Source organism: Lissotriton vulgaris, chromosome 1_1 (genome assembly GCF_964263255.1).
Source record: "Lissotriton vulgaris chromosome 1_1, aLisVul1.2, whole genome shotgun sequence".
Classification (NCBI taxonomy): Eukaryota; Metazoa; Chordata; class Amphibia; order Caudata; family Salamandridae; genus Lissotriton; species Lissotriton vulgaris.
The window spans coordinates 995,462,537-995,485,054 of NC_141685.1; the positions used below are offsets into that span (position 1 = coordinate 995,462,537).

Below are 22,518 nucleotides of genomic sequence, written 5' to 3' on the forward strand. Positions count from 1 at the left end.
ATCTGCTATCTGTTACACTTGCAACAGTCCGCATTGGTTTACACCTCCATCAGACAATACCTCGCTGCGGTAGCTGCATATCTACAAAATAGGCAGGATCTGTTATGTAGAGTACTTGTAACAATAGCTTTCATGGAAGGACTAAAGAGTCGTAAGACCAAGACTCTCACCTGCTCCAGTGTGGAATCTTAACAAAGTCCTCACAAGAGTAATGGGCCCACCTTTTGAACCCATGCACAAATGCGAACCACAGTTCTTCTCTTGGAAATCCGCTTTCCTCATTGCAGTCACTTCATTGAGGAGAGTGGGTGAACTACAGGCACTAACCATAGAAGAACCTTTTTTCCAACTACACCGAGACAAAGTGGTTCTACGTACCAAGCCCAAATTTTTACCTAAGGTAATATCTGCATTTCACATACATCAGTTGTTAGAATTACCTGTATTCCTTCCTCAACCTGATTCTGTTGCAGAACGAGCTCTACACACCTTAGATGTCGGAAGAGCACTCCTGTACTACATCAGAAGAACAAAATAATTTTGTAAAACTAAACAACTCTTTGTTGCTTTTGCACCACCACACAAGGGCGATCCTATCTCCAAATCTGGTATTGCAAGGTGGATTGTTAAGTGCATTCAAACTTGCTATGCAAAAGCAAAGAGGACTCCACCTGTACCCTCTAGAGCGCATTCTACTCACAAGCTAGGGGCCTCTATGGCTTTCTTAGGAAACATCCCCATAATTGACATTTGTGAAGCTGCAACACGGTCTACACTGCACATACTCACCAAACACTATTGTGTAGCTGTGTTAGCGAGACTACAAGCCAATGTGGTCAAGCAGTGCTTAAAACACTGTTTCAGGCTACTCCAACAGCTAGAGGATAGCCACCGCTTTGGGAGGATACTGCTATGTAGTCTATGCAAAGCATGTGATCTAAAGCTCACATGCCTCGGACGGAAAATGTTACTTACCCAGTAAGCATCTGTTCTTGGCATGTAGAACTGTAGATTCACATGCACACAACCAACTCACCCTCCCCGGGTACCTGTACCTGCTGTAGTTCTCGCTTTAGTTTACATACATACGCATGGACATCTCTATTCTTTACTGCCTCTCCATTCTCACCGTCTGTGGGAAAACAGTCTAACAATGGAGTCGATGCCCATGCACACTATCACCAAAAGGAGAAGTCCCCTACCTCATGACTGGAAAAGACTTCTTCGAAGAAAAGGAAAGTGCAAACATCCGGACCCAACACTAGATAGCAGGAGAATGAAAAGCATGTGAATCTACAGCTCCACATGCCAAGAACAGATGCTTACTGGGTAAGTAACATTATCCTTTTTGGTGTACATCACTGATACTGGGGAAGGGTGGGGTCCCTCATGTGGGGTTGTCTTAGAGGCATTATGTTTGACTTGGATAGTAGAGCTCTTTCCAGTATGCATGCTTATCTAATTTGCCAATAGTTATTCACAAGCTTTTAGCCTTTTTCAATCATTTTAAATCCTGTTTTTCCTTTCAGAACTATTCCGGACCCAACTGTGAGAGAAATCTACTGAGCTGCCATGAACTTACTTGCTTCAATGGAGGCACTTGTTTGCAGACCTCCCTGGGTGCCCGGTGCAGTTGCCTGCCTGGATTCATCGGCTCTAGCTGCCACATCCGTGGCAACAGCAGTTGTGCCAGTGTACCCTGTCACAATGGTGGCACCTGTAAGGAGATGTCTCGCTTCCCATATTTCCACTGCTTGTGCCAACAGGACTTCACAGGCATGAGGTGCGAAAAGAGGACACGTCTACTCATCCCGCGACAAACTGAGCCACCTGTCCATGAGCAGCGGTGTCCACGAGAGGACTGTCGGGCCAAGGCTGGAGACTCTTATTGTGACAAAGAGTGCAACGTGCAGTCCTGCCAGTGGGATGGTGGGGACTGTTCCCTATCTGTGGATGACCCATGGAAAAATTGTGAGGCTCGTCAGTGCTGGCGCTTGTTTAACAATAGCCAGTGTGACGAGCTGTGCAACACTCCGGAATGTTTGTATGACAACTTCGACTGCAGGAGCCAAGAGAAGAGTTGCACGTAAGGCTCAACCTGAACACCATCACACAATAACATGTGGCTCAGTCCAGCAGCACAATAGGCTGCTGCCTTAGAGACAGGTGGGGTAGTGAGCATGTGACACCACAGTGGGCATTGTGTATGTGACATGCTAAGCTTAAGTGTACTTGGGTTTTATAATGGCAACTTGCATCAGCTTGATCAGATGCAGACATCCAAAATAGTATTTTGGTGTCAGTCAGAAACGTGGTCACTAGATAGGCAGTAATGAGCATGGGCAACCCTTAGGATGCCTGAGCGGGGTAGTGTTAGTTGGCAAGTGAAAACTTTCAGCATGGGTCTCCAATTTCCACAGTGATGCTGGCAATGTTGTAGAGCTGAATGTGCTTCTGGTTGAAGTAACAAATAAGCACCACCAGGCTACGCCAGTAACATTGACAGTAGTGGGCATATGGTACCTTCAGGATGATTTAGCAACAGGTACAGCCGTAGTTGCCATGTAGTAGCTCTCCGGTCTCTCCAACAAGTGGAGGGCATCTCACATGGAGCATTGTAAAACAGGTGGTGGTAAAGTTAGAGGGCAGGGTCATCATATAAAAGTCTGAGTCTACACATAATAACTATAGCATTTAATGGAGAAGTGAGGGCTACGTTAAATCTTCTGGTTTACACCACTCCCTAAATATATATTGCTTATAATTGTAGGACATTTCACATGTAATTAGCTCATTAGCAAGATGTGGGTAGACATTGCGGAGGTGAGATACCCTTTATAAGCACTGAATTAATGCACATGAAAATTGTGTGGCTTGTGATCTAATTAAGTATGGTGTAACACAAGCAGGGTGATACATATAAAGTAAAACATAGGCCAGTCTCTTGCACAGGCTTTGAAAACAGACTTCCATTAGAGCTAGAAGGAAAAAAAAAACATTTAAAAAATAATTATGAAATGTTTTCCCAGTATGCTACTGTCTATTGTCAGTGCTCCTCTTGTCAGCATCTTTTACAAACCTGTTCTTTGTTGTCCCCTGATTTTTCACACTACTTTTCTTGCGTACCTTTATTTACTGCTCTCTCTTTTCCCTTTTTATAGCCCCATATATGAACAATACTGCATCAACCACTTCAAAGATGGACACTGCGACCAGGGCTGTAACACTGAGGAGTGTGGCTGGGATGGGCTGGACTGTGCTGCAAAGGTCCCAGAGCGTCTGGCCGATGGTATCCTAGTTATTGTTGTGTTGCTTCCACCAGAGGAGATTCTACGTACCAGCAATGCCTTTTTGCAGAAGCTCGGCGCTGTCTTGCACACCTCTCTCCGTTTTCGCGTTGACAAGAATGGCGAATACATGATCTATCCTTACTATCGCAGTGATTCCCGTCTTCAAAAGAGGGAGCTGGAAAAAGAAGTCATAGGGTAAGTGTGCTGTTCTGAGTCTCTTCTCAGGTCTTTCTTTTGGCAGCCTTAAATAGTCCTCTCAATACATAGTTGATCTGTTAAATAGCTTGGCTTTAGACTCCTCTTGATGGCTAATTGATTGTTTTGATGAAAGAAGTGTTTATGATTAAAAATCCGATAAATGGTCATTTCCATGCTACACCTGCCACAGTCTCAGCCTTAGATATGCATGTTATTTGATATGTTGAAGTTTCCAAGCACCAAAAAGTAAATTTCTGGTGATCATGAGTGATATAGAACTGTGCTGTTTTTGCACCCTACACAAGCAGATGTGATTAGAATCCACATGATAGAATATTCCAGAAAAGAACTCCCCAAAAACCAAGCGCATTGTAGAAGACCAAACCTGGGCAGTATGATTATATGTTGGCTTATGGCACACTTGGATGTTCGGTTACATTTTTCATCCCTATTATCAGTGGGACTTGTTACAAGAAAGGGTTTCTGAAATGATGACCGAGCTAATGTGGAGAGTGACTCATTGTAGCCCAGTAACAAACTGGTGGCAAAATATATGAACCTTACAAATGACCAGCAATTGGTGTAGAAAACTTGGGTCATGTTTATGTGCCACAAGAAGTGATCTGGGCATTGAAATGTTCTATGGACCTCTATTTTTGCAATTATAAAAAAAATGGTATTTAGACTTGTCAGATTTATTAATGTTTCTCGACCTTCAAGGATGTTCGGGCCCTTTATAGGACCTGTTATAATGGGATAACTTAGAACTGAGTGCTGGAGGTTGTGCCAGACGCAAGATTATTCTAGATTGCAAATAGTATTAGGTGGTTTGAGCCTCAAAACAACAATGTTTGGCCACACACCTTGGAGGTAAATAAGCACTACTGCTATCTGTTCTTAGACACTGATCCACAGTACACTGAATCCACGACTGATATTTGCAAGTCATTAACTCTCTTGGCTCTCCATGCCTAGTTGGTTATACCTGCTTGTTACCGTTGTTTTGGAGCTCTGATTTTACTGCTTTATCATGTATTTTTTTTTCTCATCATAGATCCAAAGTGAGTCTGGAGATTGACAATCGCCTGTGCTTCCAGGAATCTGATAAATGCTTCCCTGATGCGAAGAGTGCTGCTGATTACCTAGCAGCCCTGTCAGCGGTTGAGAGACTAAATGTCCCCTACCCCATCAAGGCTGTCTGGGGTGAGTATATGGGATGCGCTTGTGTGAAGATGAGTTGGACACATGATGTGCAGTGTCTTTTGATATTGTGTACTATTCAGTGTGTTTGTTTTCAAATCATTGCTTTGAAGGGCAGAATTAACTGACTGCATTTTTTAAAACTTTTTTACGGTAACATTGTGATCATTCCCCCTCTCCCAACAGGTGATGACAGCCCAACCACCGATGACCCCTTGCGGTTACTACCATTGCTTGTGGTGGCTGCTGTGATTCTGCTGCTGATACTGCTGCTCGGAGTGCTGGTGGCACGTCGGAAACGTGAGCACAGCACACTCTGGTTTCCAGAAGGCTTCATCCCGAAGAAGGAAAGTAGCAACAAAAACAGACGTGAACCTGTCGGACAGGACGCCCTTGGCTTGAAGTAAGAACAACTTTGCAGTCCTTTTATACAGGGAAGATAGCAATTAATTTTAACACACTCAGTATATCATATTCAAAATGCTCTGTCTCGCTAGAAAAAAAGTAAAATGTTCTCGGATAGATTCTCCCCTCTACACGAGAAAAAAAACTTCCATGAAGTTCTTGTGAGTTATAGTTCCAGAGGTCTGGTCCACCTCAGAGTGCTGCAAGGTAACCTTAAGTTCAGGAAGCATTACATTGTGATTTAGCATTTTCCTAATATGCGCACAAGAAGACAGTAGTTGCCGGTGTGGATGGATCGGATCAAGTCTTTCTATGTTTGGGTCAGGTTGCTTTGTGGCCCAAACATCCTTTGTAGTGCTGCTTTATCCCCTTAAGATCGTTCTGATCAGAATATTTGTTTTTATGGCAACACTCTTTGGTAACCCTTAGATAGGACTACATTAACCCCTTCCAGGCTCATGACGAGCTGGGCTCGTCATGGCGTAGCCTCCTCGCACGCTGATGCCGAGCCCAGCTCGTCACGAAACATGGGATTTTGTAAATCTGAGCACAGGAGGAGAATTCTCTGAGCGCGGATGTGGTTAAAAAACCCATGTTGTAAGTTCCAAATGGCTGCGGAACAAGAGGAACTATTGGCCCTGTGTGGTACTTTGGCTGAAAGAAATAATGGACACCAATTAATACATTGCTGCAAGTGAAGTGTCTGTATTCATATTTCCAGCAGGTCATTATGGGATGTCATTATAAGATCCACTGGTGAGATCCTTGATGGGATGTACTCTTGAGAAAGAGGGTAGTTTCTTTATTATAGAGATTGTTTTTCTATCCTGGTTGCAGTGACTGCATCTTCTCCTCCTCTTTGATGTGATGTTCCATTGTGTGGACCTGCGTTTAAGAGAGACCTCCCGATAGGATCTTTCACCCGGGAAAAATGTTGCTTTGGGACACTCTTTGAGGAGGAGAATCCACAACCAAGTGGTTGTATGCTGGATGCAGTACATGGCACAGTTGTGGTGTGGCAGGGGCTGTGGGTGTTGAGATCATAACGAAGTCATCCTCTTTAGGAAGCAGAGGTTGGACATCCTTTGTGGAAGGCCCCTCCTGCACACAAGACAGGGGCATTCCCCTACCTCTTTTTCTCTCTGTGGATTTCAACATTGCTGACTTTGAAGTTGTGACAGTCTGCCACATCATACAATATCAAGCTGCCCCTTTATGACAAATGGTACACTTGAAATTGGTCAGAGCATTCATAGCAATACGCATAAAGGCATAGCACCATTATTCGGAGGGAAGGAGGACGGGAGTCCGAACTGAGTGCTGATATAGAGAAATATTCTCTTGTTTTCCTATTTTATAGAGTTGAAGCCATGTTAAGTCTGCTTCTTTCTCTTCCCCAAAACGCCCTACGTAGCCCTGAGGCAAACTCCTACTGGCTCTTATCCACAATAGGTCAGCTCATGAGGTCTATAACACTCCTCAAGGATGTGAGAATCTGTGACGGACAAAACAAAGTGTGTGCCCCAATAATTATTTCCACCATAAGATGGACATTGAGTGAAAAGAGAGGGCATAGCAGTTGGAGAGACGGGAGATGTTCTTTTTGGTTTCAAAAAATGGAAAAGAAAAGCCAAAGAAGGCCTAGAGAAATCATTTGTTTGTTTTAGCGAGAAATACACTTAAAAGGGCAGATTGCATGGAGGGATTCTTCATCGCTAAATACGAAAATACGAAGATGAACTGTGTTCTGTCCAATATATTTAATTGCGGCTGAGTTTAATTCTCATAGTCTTAGTAAAAACATGTTGCTTTCTTTCAGTATGTTTTTGATATATTTCCAAAAGTGAAATTTGAACTATTTAATCTCTTTGGGATCCCAAACTCAGATGGAGATATTTTATGAAAGTCAGAGGAACTCCTGTGATGGAAAAGAACAGTAGCCTGTATATCTTTTAAAAATGTGCAGCTTAATAAAAAAAGTTTTATAGTAATCTACTCCTGCTGCATAAAGGACTGTTACCTGGTTCATTCTGTGGTTGATCCTTAAAGGAATAAGCATTACACATAACTGAATATTTTACTAGTGTTCCCTTTTAAAACATTGGAAGGTAACAAGGTTGCTATCTGATAGCTCTTGCTACTATCTTGCTCATTGTGAATAGGAAAACAGTGCAATTACTATTATTTCTGACTTTCAACTCCAATGTCTTTTTAGCGACCTCTGCAAGGGCGAGAGCCTGATTGGTGATCACTCGGATGAATGGCTCGACACAGATTGCCCTGAAGCAAAGAGACTCAAGGTATGATGTAAACATATTTTCAACCTATGTTCATTTGAAGACTTCTCTCCTTACACTCTTTTCCCTCACTTTGACTGCATGCTGCTAACTTTGTATCCAGGCATACTTGCCCCGAAGTCTGCATTTCCCTTCTCTACTTTGCCACTTTCCCCTTTTCACTGCAATACATTGTTGCAATTTAGTCTGCAAGTACTGCCTGTTTTTTCAGTACTCCCATCCCAGAGCAGAAGTACCAGTGGGCTCTCTAGTCACTCAGTAACCTATTTATATTATGCCAGGCAACTGAACAGCTCCACACTGTTTGACAGGCCAGACCTTTTCGAAATGAATTCCTTCGTAACTTCCATTTTATGACACGGTTGTAGTGTATAACTCTATTTGTAATTGGACTGGATTGTACAAATATTTTCCTTGTTCTTATTACTCTTCTGAAGCATTCTACTAAACAAAGAAGCTTAATTACTTTTTACTGGTTATTTAATAGAAGCCCCTCTGAGTTGTGCCTTGTCACTAGTCTGTTGAGAGCTCTCTTCTTAGCCACAACATCCACCGTCCTTCAATCTCTAGATGATAGAAGAAAAATCGATCATTACTTATGCTGGAAAAGTAGGTAGAAAGATCAATGATGTAGCTATCTTGGAGCAAGTGCTATGTTTCACCGCTAACTAACTAGCTAACTAAAGACGCTAACTGAGGGGTTTCTGGCTTCTGATTCCAGATGGAGGATGCTCTTTTGTCCGAAGCAGAGGATCCTGTGGATTGCCGTCAGTGGACACCGCATCATCTGGCTGCAGCTGACATCCGGATGACTCCATCCATGGCCCTGACGCCACCTCAGGGTGAATTTGATTCTGGTTGCATGGATGTGAACGTCCGAGGTCCTGGTGAGTACTGTGGCCCTATTTAATATCAGAGTCTTGATTTAATCTGTGGTTTTTTTTCAGTAGCAATCCTTCCATTGTTTTTATTTTAGCTTCCGTTATATATGTAATGTCGGAGCTTTTCAAGTCTACTCCAATCTACCCATCTAGTCCTAGGAATGTTCACTTGGGATAATCCCTTTCTCAAGCGTAAAATCTGCCATGCCCCCCCCTCCCATTATTGCTTTTAAAAAAAAGCCATTGTGCACATTGATCTACTTTTGCTGAACAGTTTTGTGGTGCATTGATGACATTTCTGGATCCCTGTGGGATGGCCTTCTCCAGAGCTGCTTATCCAGTGGGATAACTGGGTTCAGACAAGGCTGATTCCCCAGAGACTGATCAAAAATGCCACTGACTTTAACAGATGTGGCAAAGACTATCTATTATACATGTTTCAGATGTAGAGGTATTATTGTTATGTTTGAAAACGGTTCCACATTTATTTGGAATGTTCAGATTTGCCCTCAAATTGCAATTTTGGAATTGCCTATATCCAGTCCACCTCACGGTGCTGCAGTTCACTTGACTCTGCCCTCATTATCACACTTTGACTGTACTTGAATACCAGTCATGTCCCTTCCTGGTCTGTGTAAAGCATGGAGGCTATCTAGACTTTTTGTACAATAAAAGGCACAGTTAATTGATCTCAAGTTACAGCATGTTACCTGCAACCATCTTGGTGTAGATGTATAACTGCTTCATATTCTTGGGCGTTGGAGGAGGGGAGATAATTTGAGGGGCAGCATTACCTAATGTGTGTTTTGCTTTAGTAAATTCAAGGTTGCCACCATGGGCAAGTGACTAGTGTGTTCATAAGCAATGATGTCTTTACTCACATTGATCTTCGTGTGCAGATGGGTTCACACCGCTTATGCTCGCCTCCTTCTGTGGCGGTGGGATGGAAGTGGATGTCAATGAGGAAGAAGAAGCTGAGGATTCATCCGCCAACATCATCTCGGATCTCATCTGTCAAGGTGCCAATCTTGGAGCGCAGACAGATCGCACAGGGGAATCTGCCCTCCACCTTGCAGCCCGCTATGCCCGTGCGGATGCAGCCAAACGTCTACTAGATGCAGGTGCAGATACTAATGCCCAAGACAACACCGGCCGCAGTCCACTTCATGCTGCTGTGGCAGCAGACGCACAAGGAGTGTTTCAGGTGAGCATTAAAGAAACCAAATTGCAGGAGCCAGTCTATCTACAGATATGTCTTCATTTGTCTGAATGTACAGTGACCGGAGGGCTTACCACAAATAAAATAATCCTACCAAGCTCGACCTGTCGCTAGGAGCAAAGAAACAAACCATGTATTAATCAAAAATGGAGTTTGTGCTAGGTTACAATGAAAAAACGGTGTGTGAGTTTGTGTAAAATTCACTGATACGGGTCACTGCAATTCCTACTTTACTGTTAGTTTGATGTGTTGTGCCTTCCATTCTTCAATTTCTTCTATACTGCCTTCTGCAAATGTGCAGCCCTCATCATCTCATCTCTTCCAATAACTAAATGTATCCTGAGTGGGCAGTGTTAAACTGTGAATGAAAGACCGGTGGGGGACCTGCCCTGGCATTAGCTTTAAACTTTGACCTGCTATTAAACATGTACACATGAAGAGGGCCTTTGCACTTTATCTTGAAACGATTTTGTACTAGTATTTGTGGATGTCTTGTTCTTATACAGGTGGTGTCCGTGTTCATGTCCGGGTTCATGTTTAGAGTGATTGCAATAAACTATTGCCTAAAATATCAAGCACTTTGATACAGGCTTGAGGAGATCTGATTTTCTGAAGTTGTGACAGTGGCTCTGTAGAGAGACAGTAGTGTTTAGCATCTGTTAAGCAAATTTAAACCATTGAGAAGATGTGGTTGTACATCAGTTTCATGCAAGAGAAGAATTGCTTATGACTCAGTGGAGAAAGCCACAGTTGCCTGTAAAGCTTTGTAGACTGGGATAGTTTAAGATGCTACAAGACAACTGAAGTTATCAAATTTTCAGATTCACTCGAAGTCAGGATGGTGTTTTTCCAGAATAGTAAGTAGGAAATGTCACAGTACCTTAATATCAGATATAAATATCAAAAGGTAAAGAAGTATAGATTCTCTATACCCAACTCGATATAAAAAAAACAAAGATATAAGCATCTTCAAAGTACATAGATATGGAGATAAGAGTAGTAAATCTATACGTCACTAATTGCAATAAGATTTCGATATTTGTATCCCTTATATTTTTAGCTATGATATTAAGGTATCCAGATATTAGCCTATTCTGTAGTACATCATCTGGAGTTGGACTCCCCATAAGGCAGTGACAACAATAGACCGAGCTCTTTCATGCTGTGGTGCAAGGGTTGCTGTGGTCTTGCAACTAGAACCCATGGCTCCACCACTTCATCTACAAATATTCTCTACCCTGAGGCTGTGTTTAACAAAAACATTCCTGTGCTTAAGCACATCTGGTGACATCTGGCTCTGGCAAATGCTCTCCCTGGAAGTCCAGTCTCCTTGTGAGCAGTTTTGCTTTTGATAAGTAGAACATTTACCATGCCTACTTGTAATCCACTGCATTCATGTGGGTTACTCCTCTACAGCTAAAAGCTAACCATGAACAGAAACTCTGCCTACCTAGGATGACAGGCAAGTGCAAATGAAAAGCTTACATATCACAGCAACAGGAGCGGTTTGTTCCTCTACTCATCACACACAACACCAGAACACCACCTGCTTCGGCCACACTCGCATTCCACACCCTTTCAACCTATCTCAGCTATGAATTAATATAAGGCACATGTGTTGTAGCCCTCAGCCTTCTTCATTTAACTGCACTCTTAGGCGCAGTGACCTAATCCAGTAACACTCATCAGTCACGCACATATCAAATTGCTTCCACATAGGCCACACTGCAATGCAGTGCTTCTCCTTCCTGACTTTTGCCCACAGTATAGCAGCCCACCAGTGTGCTTTGACCTGTTTTCAGGTGTTTAAAGCACTATATAAATGCTGTGGCAGTGCAACTCCAACTAATGAAAGCATGAGAATTCTAATAATGGCAGTAGGGGCTCTCTGCCACTGTGATAGTCAAGCGAAAGATGTCTAGGCGGCCACTGGCTGCCAGTGCCATTCAATTTCCCGAATAGGATATCCAACCTTGTGTTTTCGTGAGTGTTAGTGCTATTGATAGCCGGTTACTCCTAACACCACAAGATCAAACGTTCAAAAATTATCTGTATCATGTCTCATAGTGCATTCACAGGCCCACTAAGCCCTTGAAATGGGAAGACCTAACAAGTGGTCTGTATGTGTTAGCAATGCAAGCCTTCGTATCCCTCCATATCTCATACGTCACCCATCTTGTGCTCCTCACTCTTATCAAGGATTTTAGCACTGCTTGGTAGTGCAACTGAGCTCGGCATAACTTCTGAGGACCGAACGCTTGCTACAGGTTCACACTTTCCACTAGCTATCTATTGCCAAATTGCATGGTCATTGTTTTGATCACCCTAGTTTGTTTAGCTTGCAAAGGTAAACCGGTAGGACCAGCAACATATTAATATCTTTTAACTCCGTAAAGTCCAGTGTAAACACCAGCTGAAGGTGGGAGGACTGTTGGTCTTTAACAACCCAACCCCCACCCCACCCCGTCACCCTTTCGTTAAAGTTGGTAGTATGGTAGCTCTGCAGATGGAGAATAATGAATTACTGCATGAGGTCCTTCTATTGAAATGTTTGCTTGGCTCTAGAAAGACGTATAGTGTATCCATACAGTGACATAGCCTCCATTTTTTTTCTACTTTTAGATCCTGATCCGGAACCGCTCCACAGACCTGGACTCTAGGATGGTCGATGGCTCAACAGCTCTGATACTGGCTGCCCGGCTTGCAGTGGAGGGGATGGTGGAAGAACTCATTGCCTGCCATGCAGATGTGAATGCTGTGGATGAGCTGGGTAAGTTAGAGGCCCTGGACTTCACTTTACAACACAATGGGGTTGAGGTCCAGCATGGTAACTGCATGATTGATTCAGCAAGCTTCAACTTCGGAAATTTTGGAGCACATCTACAAATCCTCGCTCTTTTTAGTCTAAATGACCCATCTGCCTCACAGACCTGTGCCTCTTCTTAGTGTACCACAGTGCTTTGCTACTAAAATCTCCTTTAATCCTCTGACATCATTGCTGATTCTTTTCTCTAAGACCGATATAAATGTGTAACGGTCTGATGACCTACAGCCTTTCTTGACAATCCTATGTTTTATCAAGCGCTGTGTGCCAGAATGTTTGTTCAGACATGGTTATGCATTGGTCAGAAATGTTGAGCACCGTGTATTAATTGTTGCTTTAGAGTAGTGTACTTCTTCCTAAAGCATATTTTGCAGTTGTTTGTCTGATTTTAATCCTCTTGCAGTGATGTACCTGCTTGGCCTTTTCTTGAGGGAGACTCCACCACTGACATTATCTGGCTTTTTCATGCAGGCAAATCTGCCCTTCACTGGGCAGCAGCAGTGAACAACTTGGAGGCTGCTCTGGCTCTTCTGAAGAATGGTGCGAATAAAGACATGCAGGATCTCAAGGTGGGTGACTCAATTGTGCCATATTGTGTCCATTTATATCAGTGGTTCCCAAACCTTTTAGACCCGCGGCTCCCTTGACATAATTGGGAGTTGGCCTCGGCTCCCCATCATGTCCATTTTTGTGTGGGTGGAGTGATGTAAGCCCGACTACAGGTGCTGGAATGTACAGTGATTAAGAAGGAGATGTAATAAATTAGAATGTTATGTCACATGGCTACTTTTGGTATGGAGGCTTACTGGTGTTGTGGGCAAACACATACCATAGCGTTGACTCAAATTGTAAGGTAAACAAATGTGTAATCGGGGTTTGAGAGTAGGTGTCTGGTATGCAATTGCAGTTAAATGATAACCATAGCTATTGCTGCATGAAAGACCTGCCCTTTCCAAGTAGAGTACCTTCGGAATCTTATCTCTTCCAGTCAGAAGGGTGGTTGTAATGAGGATGTGCGAGACGCAAAATGCAGATCCTTTGCCAATTACGTTAATAGAAAGTCATGGTAGTAGGACACAACGCCTCTTAGTGTTTGGCGGGAGGCAATTATACATATTCAACATTGTAAGGAGGCAGGTTGTTAAGCTACATTACAAGTCTGGTCTGCATGGAAGCCTGATGGGAGATTCTATAGGTAGGGGTCAGTAAATGTATAGCTCTTTCAGTTGGTAACTAAACGAAGATATAAAAGCGTCCCCCCAATGGGGAAGATAACAGAATACAGATAGTTACTACGAGAACTACCGCTGAAAAGACAAACTGTAATTTTTTCTGTAGACAGTGAATGAAGCCAACTGGGAGGACTAAAAGTTGTTAAGACTGATCTAAGGCATTTGCTTTTTATTTAATATCTATTATAAAGGTTTATATAATGCAGACACTGCAAAGTTAATGTTAAAGCCCTTTTCATTTGTCACCCTCCTGCTTTCCTCTGTTTCTAAACCCGCCCGTCCCGCTTTGCTGCTATTTCTAACCCACCCTTAGTTTTTCCCACCTCCCTTATCCTGCTCTCTATTGTGTTTCCCACTCCTCTACCTCGTATCCCAACCCATGCTCTAATTAAAAAAATCAAAAGCATTTTGCACTGCAGCACAGGCTCCTGGGCAACATGGCTTAAAGTAGAAAAAAGTGCTAAGATAAAGTCCGTACTAGCTACATTCTAGTACTATATTTTTTCTTCTTCACGCCAAGTAATGTTGCACAGCATGTCAAAAACATTGACAGAGCCAATAGATTTTGTATAGGCAAAACCTGTTGGCTTTGCTAATGCTTGTTCTGGATGCTGGTGTCAAGACCTCAATTTTCACTTGATGCAGCCTGTGTATGTCGTATTGACTTTATTGGACCATAATGTAGTTCAGATCTCATAAAAATAAAACTTTTTTCTGCTTAGCCTGTTGAACTAGAATGTCTAACTCGTTGACTGTCACTCATTGGATCTACAAATGGTAGTTTACCATCATCGGGTGTAGATTCCGCAATAGAAAAAAGGATATCATATGGAGTTCATTTTAAATCCTCTCCATTCCAACTCTTGAAAGGATCTCCCATTGAGTTGGCAGGGAAGAAGCCAATGGAAATACTGTCTAAGTATCCTCAGTCATCAAGCGTCTTCTGTTGGATGACTGGTTTTCTCAGATGACTATAATTCCATAAGCACTGAATCCCACAGAGTTGAAAATTCTGGTACCAAAGGCTCTATTTTTTCAGTCTGTGTCAATGTTCTGAGACATTCCATGGATCCAAATGGAACTGTGCCAATGGGATTCTCCATGCCAGAAAACACCACTGCATGGGATAGTGAGTAAGGATGTCAGGCAGTGGTTCTTAACCTGCGGTCTGGGGAACCTTGGCGGTCTGCAAAGCCTACTTTGGGGGTCAGTGAGTGCTTAGAAAATAAGATGATAGTAGCAGATTAATAAAGGTTATAGAAATAGATAAGTAAAATGTAAAGTTGAACATTTTAAAACCGTCTGTGAATTTGAAATTGGAGGATAACAATGTTACTTTCTTCAGATTGATTTGTGGGAGGAGTGCAAGTGCATTAAATAGAATACATTGTGGATCATGAGTGGCCTCAATTGAAATACTAAACCTTCCTGTTAAAATGTTGAATATTTAATAATCAGTCAAGGTCCCTGTGACTTCCAATAATGACTCAGTGGGGCTCCCCAGACGCCATTAAAGATTTAGTGAGGGTCCTCTGGTTCCAGTAATGATTAAGTGGTGGTCCTCTGAATTCACAAGGTTAAGAACCATTTGATGTAAGGCAATGCAGCAGCCTCGCTGAGAAGTGTGGAGAAGGCAATTGAGGAAACTGAGGCACAGACAGAGTCTCCAGTAATTTGTTTGGAGGGAATTGTAACCTGGTCCAATGTGTTACACCTAGGCCTCCTCTAAGAATAGGGTTTCTAGATTTATCAGCGCTGCTGTTGAACCTCTGCTACAAAGTAAAACAATGCTTGCAAGCTAGCAGAATTTAGGAGAAATTGATTTAAAAAAAGTACGCAGAATCGAACAGAACAGTGCAGCACATCTTCTCCCATGCAAGGACCTTTGTAGCTGCAGAAGAAAAAATAATTCTAGTACAGAAAATGTGTAAAATAAAGACCCAGGATGGTGTTCTGTAATCATTCTAAGGCTATGAATAAAGAATTAATTCCATGATGAAAACGTGATCCAATTCCCTTCATCTCCTGCATTCTTAGAACGCATTTATTGGGTAGGGTGGTTGGGAGCGATGGGTGGAGAGGACATGGATGAGACCTGCCTTGAGTAAAAGGAGAATAGCACGCTTATCCTCTGTTCTGTTCACAAAACAACACATTTCACATTCAAAAAACTTAAGAGAAATTGTATTAAGCATGGTCTAGGGCATCTGTTATTGAAATGTATTTTACTTTTTATCAGCTGGTGATTTTCTAAATTCTGTACATTTAACTCGCCTCAAATAAAATTAAGTGTCTGACATATTTTTGTTGTTTGATTTTAGGAGGAGACTCCACTTTTCCTAGCTGCTCGCGAAGGAAGTTATGAAGCTGCCAAAATCCTCCTGGATCATTTTGCCAACCGTGAGATCACAGACCACATGGACCGGCTCCCTCGTGACATTGCGCAAGAGCGAATGCACCATGACATTGTGCAATTGCTTGATGAGTACAACACTGTGCGTAGTCCTGGATCTATGGGCAACCACACCATGTCGCCACTAATGTGCCCTCCCAATGGTTACATGTCTAGTCTAAAGCAAACCCCACAGGGAAAGAAAACCAGGAGGCCCAGTGCAAAGAACGCCGCAGGCAGCAATGCCAACTTGTCCCGCGATGGCAAAGAAAACAAGAGTAGGAACAAGAAGCTGACCCTCGACTGCCAAGGATCACTCATGGAGAGCTCTGTTACCTTGTCGCCTGTTGACTCACTGGATTCCCCACGTACCTATGTTGCCAACCCCACATCCCCGATCATGCCATCGCCAGGTGTCTTCCACCCGGCATCCGCTTCGATGTCCATGCCATCGACACCAATCGTCCATGGCATGATGGATGCTCCGTTTGCAGTCTCCCTGGCCAGGTTAAGTGACATCGGTGAAGTGACCTCTGCACAGAATGCTGCCATGCTCTCTATGAACAACATGCAGAATCGAGTAAACATGCAATCCATGGCCCGTCAGCCCAACTGCATTGTGAATGCCAATGGTCTTGGGCTCAGCCTGGGCATGGTGAGTCCAGTCAGTGTACCATTTGACTGGCACAACAGGATCCCCTCGTCCCAGTGCAGCCAGGTCATCAACGTGGTGCACCCAGCAGGCTCCCACCCTAACCTTCACCAACATAGCCAAGGCTTCCAGCAGAGCCTGATGCTCCAGAACCACCTATCAATGGTCCATGCTTCTCAAGTCCTTGCTCAGCAGAGTCCAGTGAAAATGCAGCCAGCAGCTGAACAGCGGCAGCCTTCGCCCCTGGCACAAGCTGGCCAGGGCCAACAGATGCATCCTCCGCAACTGCAAGCTAACAGTAATGGTCACCCTATGCAGCAAAGCATGGTGCACATGCAAGAGAGGCTGAACCAGCCCATCTCGCCAAAGGAGCCACAAGGTAACCGGCCACAGTATTTCAAACAGCAGAGCAACACCAACAGTGGTCAGACCATGGAGGATTACCCCACTCCTCCTTCACAGCACAGCTACAACCCTGGGCAGGAGGCAAGCCCCAAACACTACTTGCACATGCCCAGCGAGCATCCGTACCTAACCCCATCACCAGAGTCGCCGGAGCAGTGGTCCAGCCCCTCTCCTCACTCTATGTCAGACTGGTCAGATTCCACCCCTAGCCCAGCTATCGTGGGGCCCTCTCAGACTCAAATCTCCCACCTGCCTGAACAGGCCACAAAAATACAGGTGTTTGCATGAAGACCCAGTGAAGAAATACCCCTGTTTTTTCCTCCCTGGTTTTCAAGGGAGTGAAGATGACTCTTTGGGGCCTTGTCAGTTGAAAAGGTTTCCTGTGAAACCCTCCACGTTGCCTCCAGGAAGGTGTTTGATGAAGTAAACCAGAATCCTAAGGATCTTTGATATCGTAGCCAGCTCTGAAAATGAAGTCTTTCGTCTTCCGAAGACGGACACTCTTTTCTCTTTTATCCTTTATGCGCAAAAGTTTCGAAATGGATGAAAAGACTGAAAAAATGAGGTGTAAGAAGCTGGAGAAAATTGCCCAAGCTAGCCACTTTCTTGCTTTTATCACTGCCCGAGTGACCAGCACGAACTTGTGCCTCCTAGCAGGACAAAACACTGCAAGTGTCTATTTGACGTGGCGACAAGACTGTACTTGCACCTACATCAAAGCAAAGGAGTCCTTTGCGTTTTTAATCCTTTTTGTATAGTACGTACAGAATTCCTTTGAACTTTTTTTTAACAAATATTAAAAAGAAAAAAGTATGTTCAATGTGAGGCCTCACGTAAACAGGGTTGAAATAGTTATGTTTGTGGCAAAGTCCATAGAGGGAGATTGTTTCAGAATGAAGCATTTTTCTGTAGCCCTGAATAATGTTGGAAGCACTGAACAAGAACTCCTTAGACAGTGCAGTGTTGCAGCAAACCGATTACCACCTTCTGATGCTGTCCCTTGGGGGAGGGAGTCAAAGATTACACTCCAATGTGAGTGGCTGAGGTCCTTACCAATGAAAGGTGAGGGTAGACTCAATTCTGGTCAGTTTCAGGATCAGTTTCTAGAGGTTTTTTTTATTAATGGATCAACAGTTACCGCCATTACTGGTATGTAGAATTTGACTAGGTTCAGTCTTCGAATGGTTTAAAGTAAATCTGAAAGCTGGTTAGCCGAGCAGCCATAGGCGCCATGTTGTGCGCCAGTGTACCTTAACCACTCGATTGGTTGTTGGGCAATGTGACTATTTAACAGAGTCTCCTTACTTCTGACTGTGTGCTGTCATGTTTGGAAGGGGAGAAGCTCGCCCACCTGTAACTGTATTAAACAGTTTTACCAGACCTCTGGAAAAGGCGAGGGAAAAGCTTTGCAGTTATGTCACTGCTAAACGTTAATGCTGCCTTCTGAACGACCACTACCAATATTAAGTATTATTCGATCAGCGATCGAGCATTCTTGGACTCTGTGGGTCTTATGGTTATTTTTGGTTTTGTCTGTGTTGAAGGGTGCAGGGCACAGCTACCAGTAAAAGCGAAGAGGATAGAGCGGATGCCTAGTTACTCAAAGCGTCCAAGTAGCTACCGCAGCCTGATCAGAGGTCTACAGTACTTGATGAGCTTCTAAATATTATCTTTAAGAGTTGTACCTGCCACCAGCATACAGCAGTATACATGCCATTTGAAGATAGTGTGCATTTTTGATAAATCACTGCCAGAATCCATGACTATTTCAGCCCTGACTGCCATGTTCCACAATACGTCTGTGGAGCGCATCCCATGACCAACCCTTTGAGGCTGCCAAAAACAAAACAGTGTTTGCCTGTAAATGGCATCACGACAGCAGACCTTCTGATAAAATCAGATTTACTAGTCATATTTCAAGACGCCTGAGCACTTTGAGTGAAGGGACCAAAGGTCTCCCAACTTCACTGGGACAGTTTTATTCCAATTTGGCTTTTTTCTAAAAGGTTATTGTGAGGATTCTGTGCCGTTTTCCTTTGCAATAATAATATGGAAGTATTCTTCACTGAATGTCTTGGGAAGTGGTAACAAACTGCACCGTAAGTTGGTTCCCTCAATTTCAGGGCATCCCTCAGCTGCTCTTTCAAAGCAGCAAATGGCACTTTCCCGTGCTCTCTGCTCCAGCCCTGTTTAAGTGAGGCTTACAGATGTTTATGAATGACTGTGAGAGTGTATGTATTTGTGAGTGTGACCTGTACAGTCGAAACTTTCTTCGTTTTAAATGTATTTCTGTGTAGAACAATAACTAAGCGCAGTTGTTCCTGCTAACCCCTTGGTTTCATGGGATTTGATTGGTCAAACCATGTTGGTGAAGATTGGAAATGTCTAAGTGGCTATCGCCCTTGTTTATAATTGTGTACTAGGTATACGTTCTTCTTAATGGCTTGTAGTGTCACTGATGCTGTTTGCTTTGTGGTAGACTGCGCATCACCTTTTGGAATACCTTTGTAGCCAGAGGATGAGCGTGGCTGGCCACATGTCATGCATCTGAAACTGTGGACAATCAAAATCTTTCTGCGGAGACTCTGGTGGTTAGGTGGTGCCATGGTGCAACACTGCAGAGGTCCCACTGAGTAAAATAGCACTCAGTTGCTGGTTACAGGATTGGCTTTGGAACATTCCTGCGTTTCCCACATTGAAAAAGTGAGCAGGACACTGTTATTGCCTTTTTATCATCTAATACTATATTTTTGTTATTTTGACATTTTTTATCTTTAATAAACTGCTTTATAAATTGTAGAATTGTGGTACATGTAGCCAGAATTATGATACCCATTTTTATAAAAGAAAATATATCTATTTCTTAAGAATATTAAAAAATATATGATATAAAGGCCGAGCCCACCCTCATCTCTTGGCACTTCACTGCATTCCAGGTTAACTTATTCTCTTGAACACTTTTTAAATTACACTACTTTGTGTCTTTTCCCCCTGGGGACATGATTGGTATAGTCCCACCTTTACAAGCACTGCCGCTCGCTGCTCTGACCAGAGGTTGCTTATGTGAAAGAATGGTGTTCAGGAACAAACATGGATGTGTGCCGGTGGCGTCAATTTGTTTTGTAATTGTATGATATTTTTTACGATGATGTTAGGAATTCTGTTAGCACATTCCATTTTCTTTGTAATAAAGGGTCTCACTAACCTGACAATGGGTTTCAGGGAAGGTTTAATTTGGGTTGCTGGGGTTGGCTGTCCAATGTAGGTCCACGAGAATCCGATTTGTAGGATAACTATACAATAAATGTGTCCACAAGAAATTTAAATGGCATTAGGTTACACAGTTTGGTAGCTATCCAGGGTTCAGCCCATCTGGACCTATGTCTTAACCAGCCACCTTGATAATACATCCAGATGGTACTTTGACTGAGGGCGTCCTTGAGTGGTGCCCTCGAACTATCTCTAGAGGAGCAAAATGCTCCCATTGTGTCAATGAGGCTGCACCCATGGAACTCCTAAGAGCCCCTGGAATAGAATCTTATTGACTTATGTTGCCATCTGAAAAAAGTTTAGTAGCTGTTTCTGTGCCTTAAATGTATACAAAGCAATATATTCTATACAATTTGTCGCTACCTTAGCCCCTGTATTTTAGTTGGACTTGGCCTACTTGGTCATTATATTAAGATCTTGCCAGACGATTTGAGGCAGGATTTGTGCAATACTTCCCACGCCCTCCATTCCTAGCACACAGGAAGGAACAGGCTAGCTAGGGGGAGAGAGAGTGCTTTAGTTCTAGGTTTTATGGCTGAAACAGAACCAACACTTGGTACTTTTCTTAAAAGGTGTCTTTATTTTGCATTAGGTGTAATTCCACAGACTGCTTCACCAGCAAGAAATCTACCAACAAACATGCTATGAATATCTCAGCTAATGAGGAGAAACTTCCAAAACTCTTTAATATTCGTAACCTATCTATGTGTTTAAAATCCACCCCTCTGCCATACATCTCAGATGCAAAATATTCTAAACAACTGAATTCTTATGAACTGCCAAATCGCTATTTCAAAAGGACCTCTGTTGCTGATGCACTGAAAGAGTAAAGGAAACTCATTTCCATGTTTAGACTGGAAATTTAAACATCAGTTTTCTCGTTTCCTAAAGTCTCTTGCACTGTTTTTGTACTAGAGAGAACTCCGATATACTGCAATTAGTGCAACTCAATTATTCTATTTTTTTCTTGCCAAAGCACACATTAACTTCATAAATGAGGGTCAGAATTTACCATTATAGCTGCTTGTATAATTCAGTCTCTTAGAACGATGCCTAATGTGGTTGAACATGTTTAAATATGTATCATCCGATTGTAGTTGTCTATCTTTGGACATTTGTAGCTACTTCCTGGCTATGAATCTATATAAATCGTGTGCTGGAGCAAAACAATGGGTTTCCATACAGCAGTAGTTCTGAATGTGAATTCACTGTAGTTCTACATTCTGGTCACCCTGCACGCACAATTATTACTATACCTAGCCTCCAAACCTCTCACTCAATTCTTTTTTGCCCTCCCATAAATTAATCTCTGAAGTAGCTATGAAAGCGTCCTGGCATTCAAGAAGGAGCCCAAGTTGATTTCTATGGAATGGGTACTAGGGAATCTTTTAGCATAGACTGTTTGAAAAGACATATTGGAGAATTACGTTTTGAAAGTGTTTTGTTCCATAGCTGAGATATTCTAAGCATGTTGAGGCAACTTCTTGTACAGCAAACTGATCTCCCCTCAGACGCCCATTAGCCATGGAACTTACAGCAATCGGCATGGTTGGGGTGGGTGTCTGACCACCATGAAAAGTAAACTACATTTAAATCATCCAAAAGAACCTTCCTGTAGTTTTTTTTAGTTTAAGAACAGACCTGCCAAAGCCCAGAAGTATTTTTAGTGCCATTGACTGTTCTCTGATTATATCCCTGCAATCCTCCTGATGTTCTGTCTAGCTTTCTACAGAGCTACGCTGCAGACAACCACTTGCCCAGATGGCAGCTCCTTTTGAAATTGTACTCCTTCTTTCCTGTTTTTTTCTGTTATTCGTGTTTTTACTCACATGAGATGAGACCTGCCTTTGCGTCGGCTGTTCTTAATAGACAATGTAGATGCTTCTTTACTTTTTTAATAGTTTATTTTTTGAATACAAGTTTAATACATGTAGCTTTAAATTTTGTACAGAAAGTTCTCCAAGTCTTTTCTTAATGCAACATATAAAATGTAACTATGTTGCCACTAAATAAAGTTTTAGTTAACAAAGAATTTAAGACCTTGTTTGCATGTTCATTTCTGAAGTTGTTCCTTGCTTTTGCTGAGTTTCTAGTTATATCCGTTTAGTTGATGTTTCAAGTTTGAGTTTGTACTGTTAATCTCCCAACAAGGCAGAAATGCATAGGTCTCCTGTTGGTCTGTACCTGTTGAGCAGGATAAGTACCACTTCAGAATCAAACCCTAAAACTATCTAAAGAGGGAAATGTTCAGCT

General features: G+C 42.8%; 1 protein-coding gene across 1 annotated transcript in view; it reads left to right on the plus strand.

The window, feature by feature from the left end:
* Nucleotides 1–22,294, plus strand: part of NOTCH3 (notch receptor 3) — a 201,063-nt gene extending 178,769 nt beyond the window's left edge. The window contains exons 25-34 of the mRNA XM_086927998.1: nt 1,530–2,086; nt 3,162–3,485; nt 4,543–4,691; nt 4,875–5,091; nt 7,309–7,393; nt 8,112–8,277; nt 9,171–9,475; nt 12,113–12,260; nt 12,786–12,883; nt 15,868–22,294. Of these exons, the coding sequence (XP_086784124.1) occupies nt 1,530–2,086; nt 3,162–3,485; nt 4,543–4,691; nt 4,875–5,091; nt 7,309–7,393; nt 8,112–8,277; nt 9,171–9,475; nt 12,113–12,260; nt 12,786–12,883; nt 15,868–17,283 (3,465 nt within the window). The 3' untranslated portion in view covers nt 17,284–22,294. The remainder of the gene's footprint in view (nt 1–1,529; nt 2,087–3,161; nt 3,486–4,542; nt 4,692–4,874; nt 5,092–7,308; nt 7,394–8,111; nt 8,278–9,170; nt 9,476–12,112; nt 12,261–12,785; nt 12,884–15,867) is intronic.
* The last annotated feature ends 224 nt before the right edge of the window (nt 22,295–22,518 follow it).